The sequence below is a fragment of the Mesoplodon densirostris genome, chromosome 2 (assembly GCF_025265405.1).
Source record: "Mesoplodon densirostris isolate mMesDen1 chromosome 2, mMesDen1 primary haplotype, whole genome shotgun sequence".
In the NCBI taxonomy this organism is placed as follows: domain Eukaryota; kingdom Metazoa; phylum Chordata; class Mammalia; order Artiodactyla; family Ziphiidae; genus Mesoplodon; species Mesoplodon densirostris.
This window is the reverse complement of record NC_082662.1, coordinates 164,417,072-164,441,076: the sequence shown is the minus strand read 5'-3', so window position 1 is coordinate 164,441,076 and position 24,005 is coordinate 164,417,072. Positions and strand designations below refer to the sequence as shown.

The following is a 24,005-nucleotide window of genomic DNA, read 5'->3' as shown; positions in this document are numbered from 1 at the left end:
GGGCTGTTGCACTGAAGCATTTCCTTGCCATGTAGGCCTCTCCTTAGGGAAGCTCACAACAGGCAGCTGGCTTCCCTGAGAGCAAGCAAGCAAGAAAGCAAAAGAAAATGCCCAAGACAGTCTTTTTATAACCTAATCTTGGAAGTGACATTCTATCACTTCCGCCATGTTTTATTCTTTAGAAGTGAGTCAGTAAGTCTAGCTCTTTCTCAGGAAAGAGGACACAGAGGTGTGAATATCATACAGAAGTTGGGGATCTATGGGGCCATCTTAGAAGCTGCCTACCATAAAGTGTACATTTGTGTGTATGTGGGTGTGAACATGTGTTTTCAGGGACACTGGATAGTCAGTGGTTGCACATGGTATGGGGCCAAAAGAGTATGAGTTCTTATGGATTTTCCTGTTAAGAGTATTGGAGGGTTAAAATGGTAGTTGTTATCCCTACAGGAAACGTATGACATTCACAAATTGAGAATTTGAGCCAGCTTAATAAAGGGACTATTTACAAAGGTGTGGTACGTTAAGTACAGGGAAATTACAAGGAATAGTATGTTATTCCAGGGTTTGTGACAGCTTGGTGTATCACTCCCCCGAGGCCTGAAGCAGCATGAGGAGGGAGCAGATATCAGAACTAGGAGAGGATATTTGTATGAGAAGACCCCTGGACAGGAGCTATGACTTTTCACCATAGGAAGCAGTCAGCCTATGGCATCTCTGCAGGGAATGTGCCAGGGGAATAAGTACATTGAATCACTCTCCTCCAGCCTCCTGCTGGCACTACCCATTGGCAGAACTCAACCAGAAGCCAGAAGGCAAGGAAGTTCACTGATGTTGTCAATATAGTCCAGTCTCCAGTTGCACACAGTAATGTGGGAAGAGTGGAGAGCAGACCTGGAGGGACAATCAGAAGATACCCAGTACAGAAATCAAATGAGTACTTATGAGGAAAATCATATCCATTATAGGCAGAGAGGAAGAAACAGGCTTACACTACTAGGTATTGTTTAGAGCAAGCTAGATGGAAGAGTTTGGTGACAGAGAAGGGTATTTAACATCAGAACAGGCTTTCATATAATTGTGTCTCTTGAAGATCCTTAAAACTGGGAAACACACGTCCATCTCTATGAAATGATTTGGGCAAAACTGTACTGATGAAAGAAGTGTGGGTAGCTAAGATGACTTTGAAGGGTCCTTGTAACTTGAGGATATGGCATTCCAGGAGGAGTGATGGAAAATAGGGAACTGGATCTCATGCAAAATATTCACAACTCTTTGAAATGGAAATTAGGCTATTCCAATTTAGGAATCAAATTAAAGCAAGTATTCAGGGTGTTAGCCAGCTGTGCTCCTGCCTGTTTGAAGTGGCAGCTAAAGGAGGGAGGTGTGCTTTTTCCTGGATGAAGCAGGGTCTCACTCAGCCTGTTTTCATCTTTAGTTAGCACCTGTTGGCTTGGAGTGGTGTCAGCCAAGCAATCAGACGGTAGATGTGCCAAGTGTCTGACCTCCCCGTGTCTGCCGCCCCTCCCCCCAAACCCCGTGACACCTCTCCTGATACAGATGGACAGGGGCTGGTTTAAAACGACAGTTTCAAGTTCGTGTAGGAAGAGAAAGTTAATTCAAAGAAACAGCCAGGCAAGCTTCCTTCTTCTGTAGGGATAACTATTATCCCCTTTCACCATGGCCTACCTGGGAGCCCACTTTGCCTTCAGATCCCACAGGCAGAAGACCAATGATGAACTCAGTCGGCATAGCATGTCCTTTATTCTTCACAAAGCCATTTGCAATGACTTCTTTCACAGCTATCTCTACCTGCTGGAAAATATTCCCCTGGGTAAGTGAGTCAGAGCAACTAGATAAGGGACAAGAAATGACTGGAGCAACTGTGTGAGATTGTGGGGCTTTTGCAAAAGGAATTAGAACAAGGACACTTTTCAGATAAAAAGGACACAACAACCAATGTCAGTGGGCTTAAATGTTTCAATGGCATTCTTTTATGGAAAGTGCAAAGATCAAGTATTGCCTGGCAGGGCAAGCCTCTATTTTGGGACTTCCATGCACCTCAGACATGGGTAACTTGCTTCTCTGGGTGTTGGTTGCCTGAGTGTCAGGATTATAGAAATTAATTTCTTGAGTTTGGAAGGACATTTTTAATATTTGCAAAAATTTAGAGATGGGCAAATTAGGTAACTCAAAGATGAGAATATTAATACAGAAGCATATCAACAAAGAATTTTTTAAAAAGGCTAAACAATAATAGATCAAGGTTGTTGGTGTGTGTGGCTGTGTGTGAGTGTGTGTGTGTGTTTGTATGCATGAGCACACACTCCACATAATCCTTTCTGACCTTTCTAAATTACGATAATAGTCCAAGAGCTTAAAAGGAGCAGATTTTAGTTTGGTCTTTGAATATTAAGAAAAAAACTGGGCTGTAGTCTGTCTCCATTTTAGTTATTTCCTCTAGTTTTCAGGGAATTGGACAATAGGGCAATAAAAAGCTTATCTGGTTTGTCTACACCACTTTTCTCAGCCTCTGTGAAAATGGTTACTTCAGGGCACTCTTAACAACACTGAAGAGGAAATAACTTGCGATTAAGGAGTAAAGTATCTCCCTTTGATTTATATTTCCCCCCCATGAAAGCAGGAACAGTGTGTATCAACCCCAGTCTGCTTTGTTAAGCTTGCTGAAAGCCCCATTGTACACTTGATGTGGCCAGGGTTTCCAGACGTGAAAGGAGCTACATAATTCTTTGTATTGCATTCAAAACTATGTTAGCAGCTTACCAAAGTCTCTTTCTATAAGTCCATTTCTGAAGGGAATCTTTAACTCTAGACATACAAATACTTTCATCTTATATTTATATGTATTTCTTATAAAAATTTCTCATTCTTGACTCTATTTGATCCTCACAACCATGCTATGTGATAAATAGGGTATTATTATTTTTCCACCCACCTTCTCACTCTCGCCCCCTATCTTATTTTTTCAAGTGAGGAAAAGAAAATTCAAAGATGGTGAGATCTAATCTAGATAGGTCTCATCTAGATACCAAAGCAAGAACCCAAGACCAGGGCTCTTTCTGGTAGATAGCACTACACATGAGTAATTCTTTTAGGACATAGTGTACACCTCATTTGTATTCAAATGGAAAAATTAGAGCAGTCTATTTGGAAGGTGATGACGTTCTGACCACTCCACATATTGTCAGAGCATTGCTTTTCTGGAGACGCTCTTTGGGCCACACCTCAATAACAGTAGCTTGTTGGCTCATGTTGCATTAGTCTGGAGAAAGATATTAATTACAATAACTTATGAGAGGTTCACTAAGGGGCAGATGACTGCCAAATTTTAAAAATAATTATTAGAAAAGAAACTCATCTCTGAAAGTAGCTAAAGATGAATTGAAAGACCCCAATAAATATTTATTAGACAAATTAAGGGCCCCTTACTAATAATTAATTGCAGGTTACCAATGTCCTGAGTCCAAATTCTAGCACTGCTAGTGGTAGAGAAAATCACCTCTGCAAGTTACTAAAGTCTCTGAGCATCATTTTCCTCAAAACTGTGGGGCTGTTGGAGGATTCAGTGCAATTATATATGTGAAACTAGCCAACGTTCAGTAAGCATTAGCTTTTTATCTCCTTCCTTAGAGTCAGATCTCTTTTAAAGTCACCACGTAGCCTTCCTTAGAACAGGCATTACCGAAGAGGATAAGCTTAATTTGCTATATGGGAGTTTTCAGGCTGCCGTGGATATTAGTCTTTTCAGTTTGGAAATAAAACCCAGCCCCACTGAAGTGTTTTAGAGTTGGCTTCCCCTCCTCCTGGTGATTTCAAGACTTCATAGAAATGAAAATAAAGCCCTTCTTTAAAAAGGTTGGGGAAGGGCTTCCCTGGTGGCGCAGTGGTTGAGAGTCCGCCTGCCGATGCAGGGGACACGGGTTCGTGCCCCGATCCCGGAAGATCCCACATGCCGCGGAGCGGCTGGGCCCGCGAGCCATGGCCGCGGAGCCTGTGTGTCCGGAGCCTGTTCTCTGCAACGGGAGAGGCCACAGCAGTAAGAGGCCCGCGTACAGAAAAAAAAAAAAAAAGGTTGGGGAACCCTACTGTAGAGTCTGCACAGAGAGTTTGTTGTTTGGGGTAGTTATGGGAAGAACAGTGGCTCACCGGACTCTTTGATTCCTTCTTTCCTTCCTTCCTCCCTCCAACTGCCTGTGTTAGGCAGCCAGGCTCACACCAGCACACTGTGCAGTGACATTCAGTCATGGGGACATTTGCTGAAATATCCCCGGCTAGCCTCAGTGATTCATGGAGAAGTAAGAGCATGCATATTCAAAATCTCCAATGGAGAACTTAGCTATGTCATTGAATACAACAGGTCTTCACAAAGAAATGGGAACAAGCTTATTACTATTCTCAGTGGTTTACATATATTATCTCAGTTAATCCTCACAACATCTCTATTATGTGGTGCCGTTATTTTCTCCAGCCTATATCTGAGGAACAGAGGAAGTAAGTAACTTGCCAAAGAGCATGTGGTAGCGAGTGTAGAGCAGGATTAGAATCCAGGCAGTCTAGCTCCATGGTCTGTCTTTCTTAACCACAAAATCATGCTTGCCTCCCAATGTAAATGGCAACTTGACAAATGAGAGGCGCAATATAAGTTTTACCACGTTTTTTTGAATTGACAGGAATACAAAACATAGTCTATGAGGAGCACTGGCTTTCTACTGAGATAATCAACAAGATGGGCAGCCAGTGAGTAGGTTCATATAATCTAGTTTTACCAGCCCAAATTCAGTTGGAGGCTTGGAGTGAATGAATTTTCCAAAGGTGGCTGTTTGTGAACAAATCAGAAGTAGAATAGGAAAACAATTCATATAAATCTCCAGTTTGTAGACCAGTGCATGCAGGGGCCTATATATAGCCCAACTGGAGATGTTCATATAATTACTCCTCAGTAATTCTTCTAGCACTATCCACAGCATATTTCTAGTACATAGAAATCAGCGAATATTTATTAATTATATATTGAGCAAGAATCTATTACTCCTGGACATTGTTAAAGGCTTAGTTTAACTTCACATTTAGAACAATAGTTCCACGTGGTTTAGCAAAAGGAACAAAGGCTTTGCATTTATTTACTTGTTTGTTTGTTTGTTTATTTTTAACATCTTTATTGGAGTATAATTGCATTACAACGGTGTGTTAGTTTCTGCTGTATAACAAAGTGAATCAGCTATACGTATACATATATCCCCATATCCCCTCCCTCTTGCATCTCTCTCCCACCCCCCCATCCCACCCCTCTAGGTAGTGTATATATGTCCATGCCACTGTCTCACTTCGTCTCAGCTTACCCTTCCCCCTCCCTGTGTCCTGAAGTTCATTCACTACGTCTGCATCTTTATTCCTGTCCTGCACCTAGGTTCTTCAAAACCGCTTTTATTTTTAGATTCCATGTATATGTGTTAGCATACGGTATTTGCTTTTCTCTTTCTGACTTAAGACTTTGCATTTAAATAGGTTTGGGTTAGGGCTTGGCTGTGACGCTTCATTTCTGTGTAATATTGAGTAAGTTACTAAATCTTTCTGATTTTCTCATTACTTACCTGTAAAATGATGATTATAATCCCAGTTTTGTAGTGTCGTTGTGAGGATCAGAGTGTGAAGAGATGACATGAGTGAGAGTGCCTAGCATAATGCCTGGAACATAGGAGGTACCCACTAATGGTTAGTAACCAACCCCCCTTCACTTACCCCTTTTTAGAGAATTAGGCTCTGAGGAGGAAATTGAGAACAATGGCCATGCCTTTGCCATCGCAATTAAAAACTAGAGTTAATAAAAACATTTCCTATAATACACTTGGAACTTCCAAATGAAACTCAGCATACAACTCTTGGCGTTTTTCAAATTGATTTCATGCCTGTGGTAGGCATTGCTGCACAACTTTTTGTACAGTGATACATTTTCCAAATGTTTATTGTTACCTTTGCAGTGCAAATGCTGTAAGATCATTTTTTCACTTTAGAGAAATGAAGAACCAGATAATTTCCCTTTATTTAGCAGACTTTCAGATACACTGTGTTAGATGGATGAAGTATGAGTTTTGGATTTAAATAGACCTAGGTTTAAATCACAGTTGTGTCACTCACTGGCAGTTTAGTTAACCTCTTGATGCCCTGTTTTCTTCTGCAGATAATCACATTTATCTTACATATTCAGTTAGATATAAATGCTTAGCATATGTAGCACATATATACATATTTGATCAGTGATAGTTAATATTTTTTATTATTTGGGTATGCCTAATTAGGAGAGAAGATATATCCTCCTATCGTTTTTCGTAAACTGCAAAAAGTGTGACTTATTTGTGATTATGCTGGTTTTTCCTTATAGCCATTCACTACTTTGCTGAACCTGTGTATTATTCAAAGAACAAAAAGCAAGACAATATTCCTTTATTCAGTGAACATTTAAAGGAGGCCTGCTATGTGTTAAGTGTAATTGTAAGTCCCAAGATTACAAGGAAAATAAAATAGAGCTTTATCCTGAGAGTTTAGTGTAGGAGAGAGACCCACAGAGATAATTTTTGTGGAATGTGGAAATCGTGATGGAGACCACTGCAGGATGCTGCAGAGGTGCAGAGGAGGCGTGGTGACTGCTGAATCAGCTTCTGACTCTTCTGATGCAAACTCTCACCATGAAAAATCTGTCCCCAGTATCTTCACCTGAATTCTGACCATTCCAAATTTGACAGTGGGTCAGGTAGACCCACTGTCCAACTAAAATTGGAATAGAGAGTTAGGAAGACACTCAGCCAAGTGGGCAGGGGATGTGATGTGTGGCGGGAGCTTGAGTACATTCTTGCTAAAGAGGGGAAAGTGTATTTTCCCTCCTTTTCCACCTCTGCTTATGTTATTTGTGTTGAAGGCTGAAAAGAATTTAGGGAACACTGAAATAGCTCTCAGTTGAAAAGAAAAAAACCCACTAAAACTTTCAGGGTAGGCAGTGCATTATTTTAGAGGCAAGAAACACCAGACACCTAAAGCATGCAGGGAAGAAATAAAACCTAGAGGACCTCTCAGGGTAATTCTGAGACTTGTTAATGATGACTTTCTAGCATTCTGGCACACACAGACCCTTGGATTTTACCAGGAACGTTGATAAAATCCCACTTCCTACCCTTTCCTGTTGGTGAAAACACATGTATGACTTTGGTTTTTTTTAGATTCCATATGTAAGTAAGATCATACATTATTTATCTTTCTCTGATTTATTTCACCTAGTATAATGCCCACAAGGTCCATCCATGTTGTCACAAATAGCAGGATTTTCTTCCTTTTACGGCTGAGTAATATTCCATTGTGCCCAGGTACATTTTCCTTCCTTCCTCCCTTCCTTCTTTCCATCCTCCCTTCCTCCCTCCCTCCCTCACTTCTTTCTTCCTTCCTTAAATTTTTACCATTACTTCTTTAATGGCTAAAATGAGAAGTCATCACCTACAAACCTCTTTTATGGGAGATCTTACACTTCATAAGGGCATCTTCTAGTTGGACTTTCTTTTCTCTTATAGACTAATTTGATTCAATATTCTATCTCCGATCATTTCAAACTTACCATTTAAATCTAGCCTACGTATCCTCTGAAGACTCCCAGGTCAATTTTCAGTTGACAAACAGGTCTAACGTTTGGAATAAAGTCTAACATAGTTATATCCAACTATTAAAAAGAGAAAAGGGAAAAGGTACTCAGCAAACATAGACACTTATCTCTCAACAAAATTTTTCTTAGAGAGTTCATGAGATCTTTATTCTTCTTCAGGGCAAATTCACATGTACTTTATTTTTATTTTTGTAACAAGTAAGCCATTGGAAGGTCCTTGGGAGTTCAACTCATAATGTAAGTCAAGAAATAAGTACCATATTATATCAAGAACTAATAGAGTGTCTAGCCTCTGTCTTAGACTACCCCAAGTTTCACAAAAACATTGCAATCATGCAAGAATAAGACACTAGATGTATTTCTATAATAAAAAGGCACAGGCTGATGACTGATAACCTTATCTGAATCAACTGGCACCATTGCAGGAGCTATCAAGAAGGGAGAACCTGGGGCTGGCCATTACACCTCATATATCTTTTTAGTGAAATGTTCCTGTCAATTAGGTGACAAACCCATTACCATAAAAACTTACCTATTGAGTCTGACCCCTGCTGAGCTTGGCATTCACTTGTAGTCTAAATGTTGCTGGCATAATGGACCATTCCCATTTCCAGATTAAGGGTTTTAATAAACTCCACCAACTTGTTGACTTAACCAGGTGATGATGAGTGTGGCTGTTTTGCTGCTTTGGTTGGATCAGTGAGAGAGTACTGGGCTGTGGCTTGCCTGTGATCCCAAGAAGCATTCAACTCTGGGAAGACTTTGTAAGCTGTGATTTCCTAGCCTGCTTTTCTGAGACATACAGAAGAATTTGGAACAGTCATGTTTTTGGCATGGCGAAGATTAATTTTTGTCGTCCCTGTTGAAATTATCAGCATTTCTTGAGCTACCTGATTACACAACACTTTACCAAGTACTAGGGAAGGGGGACTGGTGTAGGTCAGTGGCTTCCAATGTTTTTGAACATAAGGGTGCTCCTTTTAATGTTTTATTTTCTCAATCAGCAACTAACTTGAGTATAAAATGTCAAAAAATCTATATATTATTAATAGTTCTAAAAGATTTGTATTTTTAAAATGACAATCTATTGTTGGTTAATATATATGGGAGATATAGTATATAACATTGTTAGTCTCTAGAAAATAAAGTACATGGGAACTGATTCCTATACCCCTTTAAGCAAATTCATGATCATTCAAGGGTCCAAATGTTGGCCACATCCAGTGTTTTCAAGTTGGGAAATACTGATTTAGCTCCACAGATGAAGCATACTAAAATGGATAGTAGTAGTGTTTATTGGATTTTTAACTTTTAGAATCAAAATTTGGGATTATGTAACCATTGTTCAATTCAAAGCCAGGTAGTGCATTAGTCCAATGTCACAATCTTTGTTTACCTGAAGAAAAATGTTCCTAGTTAAGGTTAAATAGATTGTCTTTTCTTATACTCCTTCTACATAAAATTATGTCATATTTTGGTTTGCATCATATCCTGATTGTAACATTTTTATACTGTTGTATATTTTACTTAGAATTTTCAACTGTCTTTTATTTTTGTTGATTGAGGTTAAAAATGTCTTCCTAAGAATATCACTATGTCTCCTTACTTCTTACCTACTATCTATTACCCAGAATCCAGTTCATTCTACTTCCTGAAGATATTTTTTTAAAGCCTATGTTTTCTGTTGTAATATAAGCTGATTTCTTTCTAGATCTGTTAGTATCTGTCATTTTGGGATTTCTTTTCATTGGATTCCTGGGTTAATTTCATTGTCTTTCATTGTATATCTTCTCTTGATTTTAACCCTCATTGGGCTGGAATATAGCTTCAAAAAACTTCTGAAGGATGAATCCATGGGAGGTAAATATTCTTTCACCATTTGAATGGTAACAAATTTTAGCCTCAAAATAATTTTCCCTCAGAATATTGATGACACTGCTCCACTGTTTTCCAGGGTTTCTGATGAGATCTGATTCTAAGCCTGATGCTAGTTCTTTGAACATAGGGTTGCCAGATAAAATATAAAAAGCCGGCTAAATTTAAATTTAAGATAATCAATGAACAATTTTTTAGTATAAGTATGTCCCATGCAATGTGTGATATTTCAAGTGTATTTATACTAATAGATTATCCATTGATTATCTAAAATTCAAAACTAATTGTGTGTCCTGTATTTTTATTTGCTAAATCTGGCAACCCTACTTGAAGGTCAACAAACTTTTTCCCTCTAAATAACTTAATGATCTTCTCATTACTCTTTGTGATTTGAAATTTCCTAAGGATATGTATAAATGTGACTTTTATTTAATTATTAGCATTTTTAAATCCATACTGCTCAGTACTTTTGGACCTTATAGTCTCTTTCAGCTCTAGGAAATTGTTTTCTATTATTTCTGTAATAATTTTCTTCCCTCCATTTTCTGTTTTTGAGACTCCTAATTAGCTTGATGTTGGGTCTTCTGAATTGTCTTTTTTTAAAAAATATTTTTCAAATTTTCTTTTTGATCATAGCTCATTCTTTTCATTGAATTCTGAGCACTGATGGAATGTACTTAGCACTTTCAACTCATACAACTTTTATTTATTTATTTATTTATTTATTTATTTATTTATTTTTGGCTCTGCTGGGTTTTCATTGCTGTGCGCGGGCTTTCTCTAGTTGCGGTGAGTGGGGGCTACTCTTTGTTGCGGTGCGCAGGCTTCTCATTGTGGTGGCTTCTCTTATTGCGGAGCACAGGCTGTAGGCGTGCAGGCTTCAGTAGCTGTAGTGCGCGGGCTCAGTAGTTGTGGCTCACGGGCTCTAGAGCACAGGCTCAGTAGTTGTGGCACACAGGCTTAGTTGCTCCATGGCATGTGGGATCTTCCCGGACCGGGCTCAAACCCGTGTCCCCTGCATTGGCAGGTGGATTCTTAACCACTGCGCCACCAGGGGAGTACATGAATTAAGTCTTTATAGCTCTAATCTTTTTACTTCTATTTTCCATATCTATCTTTTCCTTTATGTCCTGATAATTTACTCAACGTTATATTCCAAAGTGTTTGGTAATCAAAATTTTAATTTCTAAGAATTCTTTATTATTCTTTAAATTATCATTTTCTTGACATCTTCAATTTATGGATACACCTGTTCTTATACCTCTTCAAGGATGTAAGTTTTTGTTTAGTTTTGGTTTAAATTCTCATTCATTTCCTGGATTATTTCTATTTCCTTTGGGGTCAGTTTTGATTGTCTATCTGTATCTTTCTTTGTTTTTCAGACTGCCATTTTACCCCCATGTGTTTGGAAATCATTGTTTATCCATAGTTAGAAATGAAGGACAGGGGCAATGATTTTAGGTAATGGAGAAGGTTTCCTCTGTTATATACTTCTCCACTGAATAGAAAGGATGACAAGAAGCTCTACATTTGCTGGTAGATCTTGCCAGACTCTGAGTATGAGCAAATGAGGTACTTGGAATCCTCTATATGCTAGAATGAGTAGTGTTCTAGGATTCCAACACTAACTGGTCTTTTTCTCCTAAGGCACTTAATTAATTTTTTTCCCTTTTTTTTAGAGAAGAGACATATTTACCCTCCCTAGGATTATAGCTGTGCTGCTTGTCACTTTTGTGGGGAGTGCATTGGTCACCTCACCAGTTGGCCTGTAGACAGATTTTTTTTTTTTATTAACTCTTACTTCCTTTTGCAACTATCCCGAGCTGTAAATTCTTTAGCTCTGTTCCATCTACTTTATCTGTTTTTGTCTTTCAGAAATTTGTTGAAATCATGAATCCATTGGTGGCCCCTTCTCATTTTCTACACTGTTAAGGATTGAGTTTATTAAAGCAATTCTTGGGGAATACTGGGGAGCAGGGAGGACAAATGCATGTTTTCAGCCTACAATCTTGAACCATAAGTTTCTCCCTTTTATCTCACTTTCTATCATTTCCTTCTGAATATCCTCTAATGAAAATATTTTATATCTGCAAGTGTGCCTTTTGGTTTAAAAAACACACTTAAATGCATACTCATTTACCCCTCAGAAGTAAAACACATGTTTTTCTAAAAATAAATGTCTTAAAATACCTGAAATAATGAAATGACATAGTATATGTGAATATGCCTAGTACACTACCTGGTACAGAATAGTTGCTCAATAAATATTATATTTCTTTTTATTATTTTATTTTCAGAAGATAGAGCTCAAGCACATTTTCTGTAATGTTGGTACAAAGAGATATTTGGGTATGAGTTGCATAAAAAAAAAGAGATGAAAAAATAGCTATGTGTAATCTACCTCGTGATTAGAAGTAAAGATTAGTGATTAAATTCTCATAAAATATTTGGAGGTCAAAGGTAAAAGTTACTTTGAAGCTTGCGATATTATTTATTCTACTGTAGCAAACACTGTTCAGCTTTTTTTAATACAGTGACAAGCTATTTTTAAAATTAAACTCTAGTGTTATTAAATCATGAAAATGCCACATGATTGTGATTTATGCATGAGATACCTGAAGATCATAGGAGTTAAGAACTTTACCCAAGGTTACATAGCAAGTAAGTCACTGAGCCAGAACTCAAACCCAGATCTTCTGACATCAAACTAATACCCTTTCTTCCACAGCACAAATTTGCAGGCTTCTAAGAGGAAATTCAATGCATGATAAGAATAAACTTGTTCTGCCATTTAAATACTGATAAATATTAATAATATTTCATTTGCAGTGAAATTGTGTGCTTTAACAAGTCAAGTCATCAATGGTGAGATGCAGTTCTATGCCAGAGCTAAACTCTTCTACCAAGAAGTACCAGCTACAGAAGAAGGTATGATGGGAAATTTCATTGAACTGTCCAACCCAGATATCCAGGCCTCTTGGGAATTTCTTAGGAAATTTGTTGGGGTGAGTTATCCAACTGCAGTTTGATGAGGAGGCAAAGTCCTTGCAAACATTGAGCTCACATGCTTCTGTGTTGTTGCTTAAGTTATATTAAAGCCCTATGGCTCAGCCAAGAGTTTAGTGTGAAAGCCTGTTTTAAGATGTTCAGAAAGGATAGGTCACATTAAATGACTGCTTTGTCCCACTTGGCATTTCACCCTCCTAGCACCAGCTAATTTCTTATGCTACAGGGGAAGGTGAACTAGCAGTGTTAATATTACAATTAGTGGATTAAGAAGACTTCTCTTTCAGAGTCTCATAGATAAACAGTTGATACCCAGATGATTGATGAGAGATCATGCCATTTTGGATTTGGGGGTGATTTTTTGAGTCCCTGTAATAAAAATTCAATGTTGTAAGGAAATGCAAGCTTATGTTCAGTCTAAAAGTGGTAAGTATAGTAGAATCTCTTTATATTATTCTATACATAGTTGAGACATTGCCTTGAAAGAATGTGATCCCTTTGTAGACTTGGTGTTGGGTGAAACTCCACTTCCTTACTTCCACGCCATATGAAGATGGATCATATACTGTAGGGGCCAAAATCTTGGGCTCTAGAGTCATTACAGTTCTTCTTACTGTATAAGCAACCTTGGGCTTATTCCTTAAATGCTCTTAAACCTCAATTTTTCACCTGTGACTAGGGCATAACCACAGAACTCACCTCATAGGATAATGTGAAGCTCAAACGAGATAATATAAGTCAAGTGCTTACTTTAGTGCACATAATTATTGCCCAATAAATCTAATGTATTGCTACTACTACTAATAACAAGCTTTCATAAAATGCATTCATTATATTTTAAGGAGCTTCATTCAGTTGTTAGAATAGACTTAACCCGCACAATAAAGCTGTTGTTGGTTCTACTGAGAACAAAGTCCTACCCAGCAAATAGGTTTTGTTCCAATTCTCTATGAAGTCATTCGTTTGAAATTTGGTGTCCATTTTATTCTAATGAAGGAAACATTAAGAATATTATGAATATTGGGGGTTATGTTGTCAACCTATTTAGAAGCATAACAGTAATAATATCCCTAGTGTTGAGGTGAGGTTCACTTCACATCCAGCTTCCCTGGAGCACCCTTTGCCTGAGTATAGAAAAAAGGATCAGGATGGAGCACCCATTGGGCCAAAGTGGACATCAGCTGTGGCCATAAAGGACTATGGAGCTAGAGATGTTGGCTGGGGCTATTTCTAGGTCAGGTTAACCTGGAATATTTTTAAATGAGTGTTGCTGACTGATTTCACTGAGCACTTTTTCTGAGATAGTCAGTCACTCTGATAAGCACTTTAGAAGCACTGTCTTATTTACTCTTCATAACAATTCTGTGAAGTAAGTACTATTATCATTTCTTATTTTCACAGTTGTGGAAACTGAGGCTTGGAGAGGTTAAGTAAGTTTTCAAGGTTACACAGTTGGTAAGAGACAGAGCTGGGACTTAACGCCTGGCAAGGTCTGTCTGACACCAAACTCCCTGCTCTTATCCACGACATATTTTTTCCATTTGTCTCATGAAGCAGAAAAATCCCTGCTTTGTGTGTGTGTGTGTGTGTGTGTGTGTGGACCACAGACCTCAACTCTCCTCCAGTCTGGCCAAGAGCAATCCCTCCTGCTCGCCTCATGGTGAGGCTGACTTTGATCCCAATGCATTTCAGAAGCTTAGTTAGTAATCCAGCTGTCTTGTCACTCCATGTGGAATGCCAAGCTGACCACAGGGATGCTGGTCAGACAGAGCCCATACACACGCCCATGGACCCGGGAAAGGAAACAGCCTTGTGCTTGCATATTTATGTTGGAAAAGAGCAGCCTGCTCTTTTCAAACAAATATAAGGAGTCCTTCTTAGTAGACTAGGCTCATTGTGAAGCTGTGACCTCTAACTAAGTACAAACACAGTCTTTTTAAAGAAATGATATTTTGGTACTTTGACCTTAATAATATGCTAAATTAGTATCCAGGTCAAGATACAAGGAGTTAGGGAATATGAGTATCTGACATGATTTATCCTTGTGTCAACTGGGAAAAGACAGATTGTTTAATTTAAAGTTTTTCTTTCCTTTCAACACTTAGTGACATGAGACAGTGGGAAAAGGTGTTTAAACTTGTTGCAAATGTGCTTACTTTAGCAAATAAACAAATGATACCAAGATGATGTCAACAGCATAGCTGATAACATTCCTTACTTCTAGCTTTCTATTGGGGAAAGTAGAGATTTATAAAAAGTAATTGGTATTTGATGATATTTATCTCTTGACATTTCTCAGAGATTGGATGACTAAAAAATTTGGGGCTAACTTGTATTTCATGGTTTTTTTAAAGTGGCATTTAGCACTTTCATTTTAGTTTTTTTTTTTTTTTTTTTTTTTTTTGCGGTACACGGGCCTTTCACTGCTGTGGCCTCTCCCATTGTGGAGCACAGGCTCCAGACGCGCAGGCTCAGTGGCCATGGCTCACAGGCCCAGCCGCTCCATGGCATGTGGGATCTTCCCGGACTGGGGCGAAACCCATGTCCCCTGCATCAGCAGGTGGACTCTCAACCACTGTGCCACCAGGGAAGCCCTCATTTAGTTTTAGACTCCAATGGAAAGAAGGTAAAATAATATTCTTCAAAACAAAATACATAGGCAGAATCAAAATGAAAATGAAATTTCTAAGAATATTTCACTATTTTATATGAATCCATAAATATGAAGATAAGATAATAAATGAAAATAACAAAACATCTTGTTTTGAAATCACACATTGTATGTAGTTCTGGTCACATTCATGGAAGAGCATCAAATTTCAATCCAATCGCAATAGTGGGCAGCCATGATATCCAAGAGGCTAGAGATGTTGTTCCCAAGATCAGCCTTTAAATGTCCCTTCTCAGAGGTGCTGCATGTGAATGAGAGACAGAGGAATAAATGTGGTGCCGGGATATGAGAGGTAGTGCCAACCAAGTGGAGTGATATGCAATGAAGAGAACTAGGCAGTAGTGGCGAAGGGCTAAGGTGCTCAGGATTTGAGTGAAAGGCATATTTTGTATTTGTAAATAACTTGTTTCAAGGATAACTGAGGTCAGATATCACAGGTCTAAGTTGGTGAAAAATACACATCAGAGGATGCGCATTTTCAAGGAAGTTCTATTGCAAATATTTCACCTCTTTGGGCCCCAGTTTCTTTGTCTGAAAAAGTAGGGAGATTAGACATGAATGGTTTTAAAACTCCAGGGTTGTGCTGAGATCCTTCAAGGGCTTATTGGAAGAATGATAGGAAGGCTGAGTGGGTGAGGCCCTGCCTCACTTTAACCAGAACAGCTTCATAGTTAGTTGTTCATTGAGAAAAAAGAGTTGAGCTATTATAACCTTCTTTAAATCCTCTGGCATAGATCTCTGTTGTCTCTGTTTTATTGTCCCATGGTTCAATTTTTAAAACCACTTGCTATAATAATGTGAGCAACATGATCAGTAGAGGCTTTAGGGCCAAATAATGATAAGAAAAAATTATAATGAGAATCTCTAGTTGAGCACACAGATTTCAACTAAAGTCATTTTCAATAGCTTAAAATAATTTCCCTATATTTCCCTCCATCTTGTTTATGTTATAAATTTATTTAAAAGATGCTACTTTTATAACCTTCATAACATAAAACTTTAGCCTAGACCTTTTAATGAATTAGCTTAGTTTAAATTATAATATCTGAATGAGGGATGTAGCATATTGTAAGTAGGAATGGCAAACAAATGGCACATGCACTACCACTTCCCCTTCCCATACTCAAGGCAGACATAACTAATCAATCATAGACCTCTTCCTGATAAGTTTGAATGAAGCCTTAGAATTCTCTTCAACATAACGTTAGACAGCTACTACCAAGGGAATCAGAGTTGTGGCACTCAAGGTGACAGCCCTAAGGTAGAACTGGCTTTGGATTCACACAGTTCACTGTTCAAATTCTAGTTCTGCCATTAGCTGGGTGATATTAAAAAAGTCTAAGGGTCCTCATCTCCAAATTGGAGAATAATCATTATCTTGTGGGGCTTTTTGATTACTATAGTTATTCTGGATGCAAAGAGCTTGCTACACACAAGCAGTCAATCAATCGTGATTATTATTATTTCCTCTGAAAAGAAACTACAATTACTTCACTTTTTGTTCTTCTTTGTTCTTGCTGTAAGGAAGGCCTTTTGAGTGGACTGGAAAGCAGCATTTCTGATGTTTCCTTCTGCTTAAACTTCACCTTTTGATCCTTAGCCAATGTTTTTTTTTTAAAAAAACCCTTAGGTCCTGAGAAATCAAGAGTAGACTTTCTCCTTAAGATCTTGATTGACAACTTCAAGTATCTTGTTACTGTAATTTCTAGCACAAAACCTATTCAGCAGCCATCCCAACTGTGACCAAATAATTTAGACCAGCTGAATCTTATATACATATATATATATATACACACACACACATATCCATATATATACATATATATGGATATATGCACATACACATATATACACATATACATATAGGTATATATTGGTCATGTACACATACATATATGTAAATATGTATATGTGTATATTACTTTATAGAAGCAAGTTTGAGAAAGTTTTTATTGGCTGATTTCCTCCTATCTCTACCCCCTATTCATCTTTCACCCTCAGTTAATTTAATGCAGAGATTTTCTTTAAAAAAATTTCAGGGCTTTTGTGCCCAGTAAATCATGTAGCTTCTGGTATAAAAGCAGAAAACAATTTTTAGCATGAAAAGAGACAAGGGGACTTTGCTGCAAACACCTTTTATCCTCATGAATGTGCTGTGTGCCATTGAGGCTGAGTTTGAAGTAAAATCCTGGCCTGAGAATGGAACAGTTTGCATTTCCTCAGCTCAAGTCTTAAAAATTATCTTCCACACAAGAATAGTAGATAATTCAGAGCCCCCAAAATCAGTTCTGAAAAAAATAAAATTTCAGTTATCCATCCCAGTATGAACTGAAATGTTTTCATTGCATGAATTTGAAAAGTAATTTTAAAACTCTGAAAGACTCTCACTGCTTTGCTCTCTCTTTTTTTAACAAGGCAATAAGCTACGGTACAAGTCCATTTAGCTGTGGGTTTGACCCAAATTTACAGTTAACAAAGTTCTATTTTCATAGGGCTTTCAAAGCCCCATTTATCTTAGAGAAAATTACCCAGTTTTCAAACTTAAGACATTATTTTCTAAAATCCTATTTTGAAATTCTTTGAAAGACCTATATTTGAATAAAATAAAGAAGGCAAAAACTAGACATGTTTGGATTTTCTTTGAAAAAAGTCATTGAATATTTTATAACTTGATTGTGGTAGTGTTTACATGCCTGTATACATTTGTCCAAACTCATTGAATGGTATACTTAAAATAGTACATTTAATTATATGAAATTGACCCAAATAAAGTTTATTTAAAGAGGTAATTGAGGGTCCAAACTCAGGGTGAGTGTCTGTTCCTGAAGTATTCCACAAGGTACCTTTCTGCAGGGGCCTGGGTGATCTGGGACAGACTGTGCCCCGGATTGCGGCTCTGGGATAGGAAGGGTCAGCAAGCATGTCCTGTTGCTGGTTTTCAACACTGTGGAACTGGTGGACATGATGGAATCATTCCTCCTCGAGGCACAGCACTACCTGCAGGTCAGAGGGGACAAGATAGAAAGCTACCACTGCTATAGTCTGAAGGAATTCACACCCCCACTGGGGAGATACGATGTCATCTGGATTCAGTGGGTCTCTGGTTAGTCCTGCATGGCATTGCATCTGCCATTCTCCCCTTTCCAGATAGAGAAGAAGAAAACACTTGGGGCTGATTGGAGGATTTGTGGAGGCGGAACAAGGACTCAAAGGGAGGTCTGGCTATAGTTGTGCTTAGAACAGTTAGCTAGCCTTAGGTATCATGGGAACTCCCCCAAAGCTCTGGTCCTCCAGATTTCTCCCATGAACAAGCTTGACAATTCCCATCCTTAGGGATGGAGTACCTTTGGACAAACTTAAATCATAGAAGAAACCTAAATATTTGAAAAACTTTAAAAGTGGGGACAAAAAGAGTCTATCCCCATTTACTGGAAAAACTAGACTTTCTTAGATTTAAATTCCCAGGAAATGAGACAGCAGTGAATTGGATTTTGGTCTGAGTGTGTGTGTATGTGTGAGCCACAGAGGAATGATGACAGAGCTGGGCTGTCCAGGGGACATGGAGGGAACCCAAGGGATGAGCAATAGTTTATCTTGTGCCTGGGAGGTAGATAGACTAGGTAGGATAATATCTATTTTATAGAGCGTACACTGATTCACCTCAAAGAAGATACCTGTCCTCTTATCTAAATTCTCAAAGCCTCCTGCAGCAAAACAATTCAGGCTATTAAATAATTCATGACTGAGTGAACAAATGAGCTCCTGATTTGTAGCCTTGTGGTCAGTCCGTCTTTCCTACTCACCTCCTTTCCCACCCACCCTTTCCTCCTGTTCCCCCTTTTACTTGGCCTCACCTGTAGGGTACCTGACCATTAAAGACCTTCTTGCATTTCTTTCCTGGTGCCAAAATGCCCTGAAAGAAAAGGGCATCATCATACTGAAGGACAATGTGGCTCGGGAGGGCTGCATCTTCCATCTGTCTGACGTCTTCCATCTGTGTGACTCGGGATATGGACATCCTCCAGAGCCTCATTAGGAAGAGTGGGCTGGTGGTGCTGGGCCAGGAGAAGCAGGACGGCTTTCCAGAGCAGTGCATCCCAGTGTGGATGTTTGCACTGCATAGCGATGGACACTCCTGACCAGCAGTGGGAGTGAACGGCTGCACTGCACAGTAGTGCTTTGGGAAGAGGTGTTCTCCTCTGAGGTGCCCCTTGTAATTCACGTAGGAGTGAAGGGAAGGGACTACAGCATGTTTGGAAATGACTGATGTAATATGTACATGTTTCCACTAATTATGTAAGTACATGCACACACTCTGTGGATTTTCCAAAAGAGAAATGGAAAGTGGCATCTGGAAAAACTGCTAAACTGTACAAGTGTACACAAAAAACAGAAAAGAGAGCAACGTTCACAAAATCTAAACTGCCTTGGTCTCCGAAGATTTGCATTATAGAGTAGTTTAGGGTGGGTGGGGTAAAGCCTAGACCACCTTTCTCTGCCCTCATGCTAGATACATTATACTTGCTTCGTCCTTGGGACTACTACTTCTCTAGATAAAAATCTCCCCCTAATTAAGAAGGCACCAGTCAAAATAATCTTATAAAAACAATTCCATTACTTAATTTTGTCTTTAGCTTTAGCAGAAAAAAAAGACTATGGTTTCACTTTCTATTTTGGGTCAGTTTCACCACCCAGTGATGTAATATGGATATAATTTGATAACAAAAGTCTGCATTTCAGTGATGGGGAAGTGTCTCCTTTCAGGAGAAAATGTTTTACCCTTGAAATTTCAGCTGTGAACATATAAGTAAATGTCATTGATAATCTAATTTTAGCCATTGGCTTCCAACACAACTTGCTTCATTGCAGCTGCTCCTGTTTCCTTGATTGATATGACTGTACATTGGAAAGAGAAACGAAATGATAAACCTGAAAATTGAACTAACTGGATTAATTTAAGGCATTGATTTAATTAAAAATGATCTAAAATCTTTCAAAAACAAAAATGTAATTAATTTTTATTAGCAGAATGTTTAAATATAACAGCTACTGTATTTAAAACACTCTCATATCTTCATGTGAAGGACATATTTGTGTTTTGATATATATCGAGTCTTCTATGAAATGCAATCAATTTAAGTAAAGAAAGTCTATTGTATGGATATGCTATCACCATAAAAATCATGTTTGTAAGTCATATCTCTAACTTAGGAGGAAAACAATTATTCTAAAACATTTACTACCTTGATATAACCTTACCTAGGTAGTTTCATTTATGTCCTGGAAAATTATGTCACTTACTCTGCCACTGGCACCTTCCAGCTGCAGAATGTTGTTCACAGTGCTCTAGGGTAACGTAACAGAATGTGAGTTAGAACCATTGGTAGAGAAGCCAGAGACCAGAATTAAATAAAATGGGGGATCATTACCAAACAGACTGAGTAATATGACAAAACAAGGGTACTCAGGTTTTCATCCTTCGTGTCTTGGAGCAAATTAACTGAATCTTCCTTTTTGGCCCATCCCAGGAATTTTCTGTTTCTTTTACCTGAGCATCCTTATTCTCTTACTTCTTGACTTTACGCTTTGCCAGTACTCCCATGCTGATTGACAAAATTGTCCATTTTCTCTGCTCCTTGGCTCCTCAAGGAGGAAATAACAGAATTGTCCTATGAATATGGATGTATGATCTTTAACTCAGGGGAGTCTTTGAGGTTGAGCAGCAGTCCTTTTTCTCATCCTAAATCAAATCATTTTCCATTCTCCTTAGAAAATTTCCAGATCTTTATTGTTTCACAAAGTTTCCCCAAACCATATCTCTCTGTAATTTAATTGAGAATGTAGAAACTGGTGAGTAAATGTATCAACATCCCCTCTCTTTAACAAATTGATAATTAGTACAAGGTAAAGGGAAGAGTAGCTTGAGAGGTGAGGCCATCGGAGCCAAATCATGCTGCTTAATAGGTCATGTGAAGGTCTGGACATGTTATTCAAAGAACAAGGGAAAGATCTTGAGGTTCCAAGTAAGGGGCTGATTGTTTTGGTCTTCTAATGCTGTAGAAAGAAGACATTTGGAGTGAGACCTACTCCAGCCATCTTCAATCTAATTCAGTAAGCCATACACATTGCTGATGTTTATCAACACATCTCTGTTGTATTATAAGTGACAATCTACATTAGTTCACAAATTCTGTCCATAGTCCAACTGCCCCAGGATCCTTTGGGCAATTTTTATAAAATAGAGATTCCCAGGCTCTGTCTCTGTGAGAGTTTGATTCTGTGAAATGGGATCAAATAACTTGTATTTTTGTAAGGTCTCAAAATGATTCATTAGTTTTGTTTGAGGACACTGATAGGGAAAAGGGTGTCGAACTGGGCCCTTTAGAGTCAAAGGAAGATAAGACAGGGCAGGCAAGAAAGCAGGCCAGGTTCAGGGAAGTAGCTAGATGGTGAAATCTATTCTCCACACTGATGCCAATCTTTCTAAAACATAATCTGACCATGTTATGTATAAACTTTCAGTGACTCCCCATCACTGATACGATGAATTCCCATCACCTTAGAATGACATATAAAGCCTTTTGTGATCTAACCCTGGCTTCCCTCTCCAGCCTCAGTTTTCCCACATCCCCTGCAGCCGTACTTAATTATCAATACTTATAGATCTCTAAAGGAGCTATGATTTATGGCTCATGGCATTTATTGACGTTACTTCCTTAGAATAGAACATCTCTCATTCTTCTTTTGTCTGGCTCAGACTGCATAGATGTTACTGGCTCTAGGAAAGCTTCCCTCACCCCCCAGGTGCTGGCTTAGATGCCGCTACTCTATGCTACCCTCATACCCTCTGCTTAACGTATTACAGTACTTATCATGTGCATTGTAATTGCCTGCTTACTTGCCATTTCCTCTATTAAATTCTGAGCTTCTTAATGGAGCATTCATGTTAGAGTCTCAGTCTTTAGCATATGCCCTAGCACACTGCAGGAACTCCAACTTTTATTGAAAGTATAAAAGTAGAAAGACTCAGGAGGCAGTCTGTGTTTCTGGAGGCATCAAACAGGAATCAGAGCAAAGCAGCAGGAAAAACCAAGGGCTTCTGAAGTTCTACGAGCACTGGAATGTGCAAGACTGGACAAAAGAGTGATCAAACAGTGCAAGCTGGCAAGAACCAGGAAATGCACAGAAATAAGAGGGCAGTGAGCTCAGGGATCGTACAAGCATCTGGGAGGAGATTGTAGCAAGAAAATTAGGTCCTGCAGTAAAATCCTGCCTGATTAGGAAATCTCTTTTTTTTAACAGGAGCCGACTCAAGGATATGACCAACCAAAGCCCATCGTTTCATTAGGTGGGAGGGTGTACCTCGTAAGAGAGATATGTTAAAGTTGAGAGTAGGTGTTAACAAAGTGACTCACAGGTGAATCCTCACCTGTTACCTGCTAAGCAACAAGTCCAAAGAACCAACCAGGTTCGATGAAGTTAATTCTTCTGTGAATGTTGAGGAGAAGTAGAAGTTGCTCACCTCTACTTCACAGATGAATTAATCACAAACATGCCTGCCATTCTAGATTAACTTTGGAGGACCCCTTGGTTTATACAGTGACTCATGAATAGGCACAGTCTTCACCTATCTCCTCTTCTGAGAACCTGAGCCATCCCTCCTCAGCATCAGTATAGAAGCATGCAAAGTCTTAAGGGGTCAGCAATTTTATACATTCAGGACCATCGTAAAAATATAACACAAAATGAACAAGGTCATCCACGTGAAAGATGATCTGCTTTATATTGTGGACACATTTTGGCCCCATTCTGGCTTTTTTTTTTCTCCACCATTTCCTGTAACTGGCCTGTTTTGAGTGATGTATTGGGGAGAAGACCTGTGTCAGATATACTCAGCTGCCTGTCATGAGTAATTAAAACCAGTTGTGTTATTGCTTTCCTTAGTTCTAGCTGACTCTTTGATGCTTTGGTGTCTATACCAGAAAACTACCTCTTACAATCATCAGAGGCCAGTGCTTTTGCAGAGGTCACTGCAAGTTAATTAAGCAAATATGTGAAAAATAGATTTAAATTATCTCAATTAGTAGTGTGTGTATATACTTGTATCTAGAGCTGGGGTTGAGGAGAGACTTTTAAAATAATAACTGACTTGCAGAGTTAATGATTTGGTGTCAGAGAACTACGCACATACAGCACCTTTGTATGTTCATTAAGTTGGCATTATTTGTCCTTTTGCTGTGTGACAGGCTGTATTACTTACTGCAAATATACATATAGAAAATATCCAAGAAGATCATGACACTGTAATGGGCAAGAGAGATACATAAATAATTATAAATCAGGGCAAAGAGGACTAAAACAATAGCATGAACAAAGAATTAAAGTAATATACAAAATAGAGTGACTCACTACATCTCTGGGATTTGAGGGAGGCCACACAGATTCCATTCATTCAACAAATATTTTTTGAAAAAAATATGCCTTGCACTGCTCTAGGGTCTCAGGTTACACAGGGAATAAAAGCCAAAGATCACTGGCCTTGTGGAGCTTGTATTCTAGGAGAAATAGGAATGCAGTAAATAGAAATTAGTAAATTATTTTTTTAATGTTAGGTGGCAAATTTTTGGAAAGTAAAAGGGAAAAATAGAGTGAGGGGGATTGAGAGTCACGGAGGAAGGTTATAATTTCAAATAGTGGCCAGTATTGGTTTTATTGAAGAGGTGGCATTTGAGCAAAGTTAAGAGGGTAAGAGCACTGGCCATATGGACACCTGGGGGAAGAGGAGGCACC

At 38.6% G+C, this 24,005-nt stretch overlaps 1 protein-coding gene across 1 annotated transcript; it reads left to right on the top strand.

The window, feature by feature from the left end:
• The first annotated feature begins 1,677 nt into the window (after positions 1–1,677).
• NTMT2 (N-terminal Xaa-Pro-Lys N-methyltransferase 2) lies at positions 1,678–19,354 on the top strand. The gene is given in 5 exon segments (XM_060091287.1): positions 1,678–1,831; positions 12,368–12,543; positions 18,069–18,318; positions 19,076–19,200; positions 19,202–19,354. Coding segments are annotated over 5 exon segments (858 nt in total).
• The last annotated feature ends 4,651 nt before the right edge of the window (positions 19,355–24,005 follow it).